The 12,240-nt window shown below is 37.7% G+C and overlaps 1 protein-coding gene across 1 annotated transcript in view; it reads right to left on the bottom strand.

Annotated features, from left to right (window-relative positions):
• Nucleotides 1-12,240, bottom strand: part of nsmfa (NMDA receptor synaptonuclear signaling and neuronal migration factor a) — a 44,628-nt gene that overhangs the window by 11,445 nt on the left and 20,943 nt on the right. The window contains 4 exon segments of the mRNA XM_063478722.1: nt 231-361; nt 3,955-4,044; nt 6,162-6,214; nt 9,838-9,906. Coding sequence (XP_063334792.1) covers nt 231-361; nt 3,955-4,044; nt 6,162-6,214; nt 9,838-9,906 — 343 coding nt within the window.

A 12,240-nucleotide genomic window follows, 5' to 3' on the forward strand; every position in this document is an offset into this window, starting at 1 on the left:
ACAGATGTGCAGCCATTCAATCTACAGCAACATTGTGATGTGGTCATGTCAACACTGACCAAACTATCAAAGAAAAGTTTCAAATGGCTTGTTGTTTCAGTACCAATAAGCATGTAGGCAGTTACATGGTTAAAATAACTAATTCAGTTCCTTGTGAACAAAACCAACAGGACAGAAAACAATAACCAAGGGTGATGCACCTATATAACATTCCCTTATGGATCTCTTACCATGATTTTGGGAGGTACAAAGTCATCTCCCTCACATGCCAGCCTCTCCATCTCCCTTTCCTCCTCCCAGTCTATATTGTCGTCGAGACCTCCTTCATCCAGAGTGCCACAAGAGGTCTGCAGGTCTCCACCTGCAGAAAATGTAAGATAAAAAAGGTCTGAGATAATAGAGTGTAAGCAAAGGTGTTGGAAGTTGGGTGGGAGGCAAGAAAGGTGACAGAGAAAGAGAAACTCGGGGAATGAAGGATGGATGTGTCCAGGAAGTGAAGCAAGGTGAGTGCGGGGGAGAGAGAAAGGATGGAGCTGTTAATGATGGCAGTGGCATACAAAAATGACAGGTGGAATAGGAAAAAGCAGAGAGTAGCAAAAACAATGGAAAAGAAAAGAAAATGACTGATGGGAAGCATAGCAGCAAGATTTCAGGTGTCAACTAAAAAAACTGTGCTAGAAAAATCAAACTTAGTCTGGAGACTGGTTATTGTAAAGCAGGGACATGTTACAGTACACATATCGAGTACAATAATTATCCATATGTTTAATTAGTTCTAAAACCTTTGACTAAATATCCATGTACAAATGTTTGGTGGCCAGTGCTGTTACATATCTCTTCTGATCAATGTCCAAAAATGAGCATATTAACCTTTCATTCTATTAAATTCTATATTGGACCTGTGTTACCACTGAAATGTGAAACACAGTATTGAATAATGCAATGCTGTAATGTTTGTTAGCCAAGTAATTCCCTGCCTGTTCACAAACAGAGGGATTTATTTATGTGATTTCAGATTATACTATAGTAACAAGGGGTTTTTGATTTGTTAAAACCTCTGAAGTTAATAACTGTAATGATGCTCACTCACATCCCTTCTCAGAAGGTTAAAATCTTCCATATTTATTAATACAGAAACACTTGGGCTCGTTCACACTGATCCACCCATGTTGTGGCTGAAACCTTTGTAGATCCCAATATTTGGCTTGCTTTTTTACATCTGAGGATTTTTGTACCAGTGGACATTTGTTGGACATCAAGTCAGGCTTGTGTGTGTTTGATATTTTCTTGTAACTTTGTCTATGTTGCTTGTTGTTTTGTTGACATGGTTTGATGTGAAATTTACGTTAACTGCACTAATGAGAGACACGAATATGCTCACTCCTGAGCCGTGTTTCTTTGATGTGTGACCAGGTGGTATGTATCAGTTTTTTTTACCAGGAGACTATTGAAATGAAACAGCGTGAAAACTAAGGAAATGATAAACAAGACTGACATCAAAGTCTCCAGGAAACCTCCTGAAGTTTAACACCACTCTTCCCCACAACAAAAAAAGCAAAAAATAAGGGCTCAGCCACACTTTTAAGCTGCAATAAACAACTCGTTAATCTTTCATTAGACTATGGAAGACAGAAAGACGAGGAATGCAGTTTAGCATGATTCAAGCTTCCAAAAGCCTTCCAGAAACACTGAGACACGTACGCCTACAATAGTCAGCTGACAGGGTTTGACTTAAGACACACACCATTTTGGAGGACGTACTCACAGAAAGAGAGAGCATCACAAAGTTGAAAAAGACCCACGATCATACGCAGACAGATGGACAGGGTCAGAGTCGACAGCAGAGACAGTCAGTTTGTACGTGTGAACGTGCGATTCATCTACGAGTGTCCACAGATTCTGATTTTCCTGTGTTAGTTGGCCTTGAACTGCCAAAATCAGGAAGTGAGCTGTAAGACTGCAGCGACAAAATGTCATCTTATTTCAAGGGAGAGAGAGAGCACGACAGCACTGTGACATGTACTGTCCATGAAATGTGACTTTAATTTTCAACTGACTACAAACAATGAAACAACCATAACCTTACGTGGATCTTATTAGGTCTCTTTTCAGTTCTGAATATTGGAAATCTTGAGATGATTGTGGTAAAAATGATCACCTTATTTGGGGATTTTTATAAAAACTTTAATACTGTAATATCATTTAGTACTGTTTTATTTATTTATTTCTCTACATTTTATTGCAAATGCAAAGTCTCTGCCTCACCACTGCATTCTTAATGATTTGGTGGGTTGGCCATCACTGACCACTCAAAGAAAACAGCACTGGTTTATTTTCTGTTAAAGCTATTTTAGCTCTATATTGGTGTGTCAAACATAAGGCAAAAGGCCCAGAATTGGCCCAGCAAAGACTCCAATTCGGCCCATCGCATGGACTTACAATTGTATTTTCTTTGGTTTTACAGCTTTTACAACATTCATACTACATCAAAGTAACTGAGTAAAAGAAAGAGAAAGAGAAGTTTCACTGCTATTAAATAGCAGCTACTCTCCTTTAGATGCTTGCTTTTTGATGAGATCTGGCAGATCTGGGGAAAACAGCATTTCCTTCCTATGCACCTTGTACAGGGAATAATTTACAGAAAGACCTCCATTTAACATGCCACTACCTATCGATGCATTCAAAAACATAATAAGGAAAGCAGTGAAGAAGACTTGTGGGCATTTCTTTTGAGAAGCCATTTAATGTTTTACGTTATGGGTATTTTGACATTATGGATAATGTTGTGGATTTATATTTTGTTTGTAGAATTATTATTTAGATGTTTTGGGTTGAGAGATTGTGAGATTGTGATCTCAATGGGACTTCCTGATAAAATACAAGTAATACAAGGATATGTCTGATTTAGCCTCAGTCAACTCATACTCTTATGTCAAAGCGTTGAATAGCAGACCTTTAGTGTTCCATGAGAAATGCTAAGTGGCTTTCAACTTCTTGTGAGTCACCTGAGTGTGGAAATTCATTAATGAGAGGGCACGAAGCCAGTTCAAGCTGTAATCAATCTGACAGTCAAAATGTGATTGCTCAAAGGGACGCATGGATGATTTCTGACCGCACACGTAGTGCACTGACCGAAATTTATTCTCACAATTTTCATTTCTGTTGTCCTGTCAGACTTAATTTGTGGTTAACATCTGTAATAGGCACTCTTGCATATGGATGTCAGGTTGATATTTAATTTATGTTGTTGCCAGCTGATGGTGCTGGGAAGCAGCGTGACTTAATTTAAAATATGGAGTCTTACAGAACCAGGTCAGCCTTTTTTTGTTTTGTTTTGTTTTGTAAATGCTAGAAATAGAAACTGACAAAATTTATCAAGCAAAACATTCGCTGCTTACAAGCATGTACTAATAATATTCGTCTACGAGGTTTAAAACCCATTTAAATTTCACAGGAATGTTTTTGTGCTCATCTCACTTCGCTTAAATGCAAAGTTTTATGTCAACGTCCCAACATTCACGACTGCAAATTTTGCTGCATACAAATTAAAAGTCACCTATTAGGTTTGTCCTTATTTTTCTTATAACTACAAGGTGGATGTCCATATTAAATGTTGCTTAAATGTAGTATATGCAGAAGTAATCTCTGTGACCCGAAGGTTCAGACTTGAAGCTACGCTGAAAGCTTGGTTTGCAAAGGTTTTTTCCCCCCTATTATCAAGGTGGGGTAAGTAATTTTAGCACAGATTTCCTTACATGTTAAAAAACTTGACTCTGGAAGCCTGATGAGAGAATGTTAAAACCTCCCTATTTAAGTGTTTGTAATCTGGTTAGCTTGAAATACAACATTTCCTTTCTAACTATTTGCGTCTGCTCTCTGCAGCTGTCAGCAACTCTTTGTTGGTGTCTGTTTGTTTGTCGTTATGTGCATATGTGTGAGACTGCGTAAACTCACTCTCTCTGGGTTCATGAGGAGAGTCATTCTTGACAGGGGTGGGATCACTCCAGGAACGGCTGAAACTCTTCGATCTACGTTCAGCGAATGCTAGTGCAGGCGGGGAGAGAGAAACCTGCAAACTGGCTGTTTCTGCTATACACTCACCATCTTCAACACATGAAAGCGCAAAGATGGATGGAGGAAGTGCACAAATGTAGTGTAAATACGATGGCATCTCTCCTCTGCACAAACTGCCTACATGTACAAACGAACAAACACGTACTGTACAGTAGACAAACAGTCATCCTCTCCTCGTTCCAGTTCCTATATCATTGATATGGATTTAGAGAGACTTGGTACTACCAGCTTCACTGAGCTACTCTGCGATAAAATCTGTTCTGCTTTGAACAGTAATCACTGTGCTCTTAGAATATTTTTAGACTACTTGAAAGTGTTTGATACAGTTAATCAACAGTGGTCCTCAGGGCATCATATTTTTTGGCTTGTGCGGATTTTTTAGGACGATGGATCCTGACTTTATTCACGTTGCTTCTCACATCAACGTCTTCATCTTTTCTTCTATAAAGAAATTCAAAGGCTCAACTTTTTTAATGTAATGATTTAAACGTGTCCTATTTTATATTCTTAGCACAACAAATACAACTTTGTGTATTTTTTTAAGTCAGAACCAAACTGCAGGTTACCTTACTACGCTCAGGTTAGCTTGGCCCTAACAAAACGCTCATGTGTCCATGAAGAGAGAGAACTTGAGCCACCCTACATTTATTTATTTTTTTGCTTCCATTGTCAATCTGCGTGAAGGAGGTGAGGGGTTGTTGGGGAAAATTGATGGAGCTATGAACACCGAAAAGTATGATGATCAGATTTTGAGCCAACATGGAGAACAATCTGGGAAGCATCTCACTGGCAACAGCTTCATTTTTTAGCATGATAGCGATCTAAAACACACTGCCAGTGCGGTAAAAGCATAACTAGATAGAAAAACACACACAGTGGAATAGTATCAGCCAGGATGTCAACGTTATTGAAGCAGTGTGGGATCAACTTGATAGAGAATGGAACAAAAGTAAACCAACATCCAAAGAAAAGCTTTGAATGTCCTTTATGAAAGCTGGAGAACTATTCCTGAAGACTACTTAAAGAAATTACAAGAAAGTTTTCCTAAGCAGCTCACTATGTGTTGAAGAATAAAGGTGGTCACACCAAATACTGACTTTCAAGCTTGTTGGAATCATTGAAACTCTGTTTTTGCCTTATATATAAATGGAAATATATTTGCACATATTTCAATAAATCGTTGTGCCTTTTTCCTATTTTCTGAGCAAAATATAAAGAAATGAGGGATAGGTCAAGACTTTTGCACAGTACTGTAGGAATGTGAGATCACTTTCCATTACAGACATCAGCATCAAGATTTGTGGTTGTCATATATTTCTACAGTGAAAGAATCAGGAGATGGTGTCATGTTTGGTTTTTAGTAATGGCTTCAACAGAAACTTTAAAGATTCTCTGATTTTCATTTAAGAAAGCTGGCTGTATTCATTTTGAACATTCACATGGATTTATGAGTGCTGACAGAAATAAAAAGATCACCATTTTTAGCAGAGCACACTGTATGTGTTTTCTTTGTACTTCCATATTTTCTAAAATCATAAAAGACAATAAAACTCTGGATGAGTAAATCCAATCTATCAAGTTTCTTGAAAGGTTGCAGTCACAGGACTCTATGATCTCATTTGTCTCACAGACCCGTCTCAGTGATGCCCCGCTCACTATTTTTAAAAAGAAAAACACACACTTTTCAATCACCGCAACTCATTGCCTCATTTTTTGCCTTTTTAAAAGTTTGAAATTTATTTTTCTTTGTGCTTTACGACAAAAACAACCAAAAAAAAACAAACATTTAAAGTGCTGCAACAAGAAAGCATGTACTGTGCACAGAGACACCCACACACATAAATACACATGCACAGTCATATCGCTGACTTATCAAACACACACTGATCAATATATAATCTTCAAAGAGAGACAATATGCTGATTTAAAAAAAAAAAAATCCCAGCAAAGCAGCAGCAGTGCTTGGTGCCACACACACAGGCGAGAACACGCCAAAATAAACAGGAAAACAAAACACTTGTGATGGCGGGGTGAAGAACATCACAGTCAATTTGAGCAAACATATCAACCACACACATCTGACTCACTCTGTGCTTTAATCCTTCTGCTGCCCACCATCCGAAGATGCTTCCGGAAGTTCCTGTGGGTTGCAAAATCAAAGCGGAGGAGGGATAACAGAGGACAGAGGAAGGACCAAAATGTAAAGAAGAGAAAGGGGAAGCGGTGGGTGGGGAGAAAAAAAGTCAGGCAACACACAAAAACACACACATTAGTGTCATGCATCTATTTATAACAGAGGTTTTAAAAAAAGAGCTAATTAGGTAAATATATATTCATTTACTTGTCAGCGTGAGTGGTCAAAACAGTGCTGTGGGAGTAATGTGGGCTACCAAATGGTGACAATACCTCTTTTTATGCTTTTTTTTTAGATTGTTGAAACACACAAGATTATAATGCAACAGCAGCCAGAAGGGAAACCCTGCTCAGCTCTCATCTGAAGAAGACATTAAAGCTTCAGAAGTAGCTTTTTTTTGTCAGATTAGCATAGACCTAGTGAACAATTCATGGAATAATGCCATTATTAAGTCCATGACATATACTGACCATGTCTAAAGTCTTTAGGAAATACTCCTCCTCTGCAACCAGTGTCTGATTGATGCAAAAATGGTTTTTACTCAGTCCGGTTTATCAAAATTAGTGGTGGAGTTTGTTAACAAGTTTAAAACAAAAAATCAAATTAAAAACAAAACAAAACACAATTATAGCACATGAAAAGACAAGAAACTCAGATATTTCAGGTAATACTGAACTAAATGGGCAACACACTTGCATAGTGCACACAGCAGGGATATTGCTTACACTTCCTAACACTGAAAAGGAAGAAGGATGATAGTTATGCATCTATTTTAAAAAGTTCACCATAAAAATGCTTAAAAAGGTATATACTTTCATGAAACTATAGATAAAGGACATAAACGTGTGCTTTATATATTATAAAAACTGTGGTGTGAGTCAGAGTTGTGTGGCTTATCGCCAAAATTTCAAAGAATTTGCCAAATGAGTTGTCAATCAAATATCATATTAAATAACCAGAGATACACATATTTGATATTTAAACTGTCTTGTACACTGGAACATAATGTGTGACTGGTGTTGGTTTCGACCCATCTAAAACCAGATCACACACATAAACGTTCATACTAGCCTATGAGTAAGTAAATATTGGAGATGTTGCATTACCATGCACCGTTTGGAAGCGTTTAGTCTTCTTAATAGCAGCAAAGTATTATGGTTTGTGTAGTCTTTGTGGGTGACTTGCTGCCTGATCCTGACATAATGTTCTATGCAAGAGCCCCAGATAAACATCCTTTTATCTTTCTGAGCTCCTCCCATGTCCCCTCTACACACAGTGTCAATTCACTAAGCTACCAGTCAACACTCATTATTAATGGTCTCAGCATGTGGTCGTGTGTGGGGAAATATATGCGTGATTGTCTGCTGGTAAAGCCTATAAATATAGAAGCAGCAGAAAGGGGAAAAAGTCTTTAGAGTCTTCTTTCCCTTGATTTACTTCTTTAATAAAGTCAGGAGAATAACTTATTCATGGTTTGATTTTGCATCTAGTGTAACATGGTCTAAAATAGAAAGTAAATATAGTGCATATACTTATCACAGAAAAACGATTTTGTTTCCTTTAGTCCTAGATTATTAAAATGATACGTGGTTCACTATTGCAGTAGTAAACTGTAAAATTTGCAGACTAAATTGCTGATTTAATGAGCAGAAACATATAATCACACCACCTAGTTAAATAAGTGGAAAATGAATAGATGCCATCACACCTGCAGTATCTTAATTTTGTGCAGACAACAGGGATGAAAATCAAAGATATAAAGTGAACACTTTTTTAGTAATGATTATGGAAAGGACTTCATGGCTTTGTTTTTCCCTGTGTTTTGGAAGTAATACTAGACTCTTATGGCATTTTTAACGTCTATATATTTTTGATATTTTTGCTAGAACACATAATAATGATGCAGTTTTAGTTCAGTTAATAGTGAAAGTGAATGTGGAGAATTTAATGCAGAAAAAATCAGATTAGCTGTCTCTTATAAAAAGAACAGCAGATGGGTCAGACTGCTGTGCTCAGAGACGTGTGGCTGTGTGGCCATGTTATACACATATTCAGAGCTAGTAGTAGAAAGAAAACGCTTAGAACAGTCTCAGATGTCTATCTATCTGTCTAGAAAATAAGGAACGGTAGAAAAAAGTCCACGTAAACAAGCCACAAAGCAGCATTAGCTGTAATAACTCAGAGAATTCAAGAGTAAAAGTAAAAATTGGAGTGATTAGGGATTGAAATGGTTCCTTGACTTTTCCTTGCTTTTGTTTATAGTTTTATCTTCATTATTATTATCTCGTAATATAACAAACAAAGTGGGAAAATTTGCATTGAATCCACTGCTTTCACTGGTTTTTAACAGAAACCCTGACTGAAAATTGCCTTGTTATACGAATAATTCTTTTGTGCTGTGGTAGAGACCAGATTTACACTAATGTGAATACATTTTTAAATTCTGTTTATATCAGCAGACTGTGATATGGATGATTATTTAGAGTTCACCGTGGAGAATAAATGGCAAGAAAATACAATAAAGTTCATTCTTAAGCCAGCACCACTGCAACATCTCCATACTGAAGCTTTCACTGAGCTGTTTCCGAGTTACAGAAAGGAAATGATGAAGAACAAAGTCCATCACAAAGTCAGGGTATTGTGTCATCAAGAGATTTCATGTCTCATGTATAAAATATATAATGTTTCCTGTCCACAAAGCAGGCATTTTCTAATGCATTCACTTTGAGGTTGGTTTTGTTTTTGATCTGTTTCTGTTGTTCAAATACCCAGTTAGTGTGGATAAAAAGCCACAATGGAGAAAGAAAAATAAACATGCATTTTAAAATTCTGACAGCCTTAGGGTAAAGAAAGCCTCAATGTGCTAAAATCCATATTTTTAGAATAACAGTTTGAGACAAACACGGGATGGATTTTTGTGTGTTTTAGAGGTAAACTGCCCCCAAAAGTTTGTTCTGCAGTTTATTTTCCCTTGTGCTCAAATCACACATTTCGATGAAACAACACGCAGCTTTAATGCCATTGGCACTGCAGATGGATAACACTCAGATGTCAAAGGAATCGAGATGTACTGCCTCGTGTCACAGACGCCATCTGCCCCTGTGTGACAGAGCATCAGGGCCCGGGTGAAACAGGTTCTGAACTTGCAACTAAAGTCATTTCTCCACAAATGTTGCAGAATCAAAAACATTTTTTGAGGTAAATAAACACAGATATTTATAAAAACAATATCATCATATTTAAAATGTAGCTCTAATAAAGCAGCCTGTGGTGTACTACAGATTTAAATGCTTAGGTGCTTGCAACTATACAAAATATTTCTCAAATTAATTCAGACAAATTGCATACAACTTATCTACAAAAACAAAAGTAAGTCGTCCATGTAGCATATCTTCAATTTTCCAGCCTTACACGGAATAAAAGTTTGATTCATTCTGGCCTTGAAATTGGGGCATTGTGAGGCGATCCTTTTCTGGTTCTTTTAAAACCTGACGTCCTCACACCTCATGTGCCATGTTCCAACTATTTGGCTTACACAGATTAGATATGGCTGTAAATAAGCAATAACAGAACCATAGCACTCTGGCAAAAACTGAGCCTGAGGGGGGGGGGGGCAGAATGCTTCGTACCTCTGGATGACTTCTGCTGACTCCTGCTCCCTCTCTCTCCTTTTTCTCTGCACAAATCCCCGGAAAGCCCTGCCAGGATGTGGCACAGTATTAAAGGGATGAGAGAGGGAGAATGCTGGCATAGTGAGGGGTAGGACAGTGCAGGGAGGCTGATGCCACGGCTTTGAGCTGCAGGGTTTTTTGGGCTGTAAAGAGGATGCTGTTGTAGGTAGACAGCAGATAGCAGACTAAAAAGACCAGCAAGTTAAATAACCCCATGTGCCAGTTTGCATCTATAATAATCCATCATCCCATAGAAATGAGTATCTTGTCACCTTAAGTAACTTTTCAAGTGTTACACTTTTCAATTCTTAAAGAAATAGTTTGTTTTGGGGGGAATTTTATACTTTTTTTCTTTTTATACCATCCCAGAATCAGTCCCACTTTGCTTCTAGTGCACCCTTCTTTGCATTTTAATGTTATGTTGAGTTTGGAGTATACACTATACTTAAATCAGCTCTTGCAGGTATGTGAACTTAAAAAGCAGCTACACTCAAATACATGCACGTTCTTCAGTACTTTGGGTATTTATTCACAGCATGAGGTACATCAATTTTTAATGGAAACATTTCTTGACATTAAAACTATCTTCCCCTAGCAAGACCTCTTAGAAAAGATGGATTTTTCTTTTTGCGGAGGCCTGCCATTCGTTCATATGAACTACTGAGAAACTTGAGTGTGTTCTGACTAGCAGAAAGTCATACCACTGGGCTCACACTGGACTTCCATGTGTCAAAGTACAAACGTGGTGTGAAATGCACCACTTTCAATGTGCGATTATGTCTTCAACAGTCTTAATTGTCATTTGAAAGTGTGACCCAACAATTCTGTGAAACTGATTAACATTTGTCCAAATCAGAGTTTTAGCTAGAGTACTTTTAACCAGTGATACCCCACTGTGGGCACTTCACATTCTGCTCAAGTAAATAGAAATGAATGAGTAAAATCCCCCTCAAATAACATGACCATTTAATGAAGAGGTGCGGCTTTACTTTCTATGTTTGGGAAAGAAATCCCATTTTAAAAAAACAAAAAAACAAACCCCAAAACAATATTGTGTTAATCCACTTCCACCAGACTGGCACTTCATGGCACCTCAGCCATAAAACTTTAAAATGGTCAGAAGTATCTCCAAATGTAGCTAGTTTACCATGTCAAGTATTGATAATACAAAACAACAGAGTTGATCTTGGATATATTATTTACAGGTTTTTAGAAATAGCACAGAGTCACATGAAAATTAAAGTTTTCAAAGGTCTCTATGCTGCCCTTTTAAAAACTAAGTACACCCCTATGATTCAATAGCTTGTAGAGCTGCGATGACTCAAAGGAGTTGTGGAGGAATTTTGGCCCATTCTTCTTCGCAAGGTTGCTTTAGTTTATTATGGTTACCAGCCATTTGTTTTTGCACAGCTCTCTAAAGTGCTACCACAACATTGCTACTTACTTTGCCTGGGATGATTATCTTGTTGCATGAACTAAATTTGGCTAAGGTTTAGCTCTAGGACACGTGGCCTAACATCTAGAACACCGGTTTACTGATGAGTTCATGGTCAACTCAGTGAGTGCAAGATGCCCAGGTCCTGTTGCAAAAATCATCTTCCCTGCACCACCATGCTTGACAGTTGCTATGAGGTGTTTTTGCTGGTATGTTGTGTTTGGTTTTTACCAACATGTGCCACGTGCCACTGTGCATTATGGCAAAACATCTCAAGAAGTCTTGTGCTTTGTTCCTGAGCCAAACCTAGGCCTGCTGCCATGGCAACTCTTCCAACAAGCCATACTAGTTCAATCTTTTTCTAATTGTACTTTCATGAACTTTGACATGTAATACGCTAACTGAAGCCTGTAGAGTTGTAGAGATGTAGCTCTTTAGGTTGATCTTTGCTAATTTGCTAAGGCGTCCACTTTTGGGAAGTAGCATTGTGTTATAACACCTGAATGCCCCAGACCAGAAAAGTGCCAAAGCGTCTGTTTTTATAGAGGTGATCAGATTTATGATGATCAATTAATCAGGTGCAAGTCTAATTAACTGATTAATCTAATTGTGATTAACAGTACTTTCCTGCTACTTACCTCCTTGATTTTTATGGAAGCGGTAAGGGTGTACATAGATTTTCACACGACTACACGGATATCTTTGAAAACTTTCTTTCTCAAATGATTATATATTTAATCATACATACTGTTTAGTACAATCAGTTAATTTGGGGTTTTTATATTTTTATAACAAATATTGACATCAGGACTGAATACCTTTGTGCTTACAACTGAAGAGCGGACTGGTTAATAAAAACCTGACATGTTTTCAGTGTTAAGTAGCAGCTCGGGTTAGCTGGGCTTAGTTAGTCACAGTGTGTTGCA

The sequence above is a fragment of the Pelmatolapia mariae genome, linkage group LG7, assembly GCF_036321145.2.
Source record: "Pelmatolapia mariae isolate MD_Pm_ZW linkage group LG7, Pm_UMD_F_2, whole genome shotgun sequence".
NCBI lineage: Eukaryota > Metazoa > Chordata > Actinopteri > Cichliformes > Cichlidae > Pelmatolapia > Pelmatolapia mariae.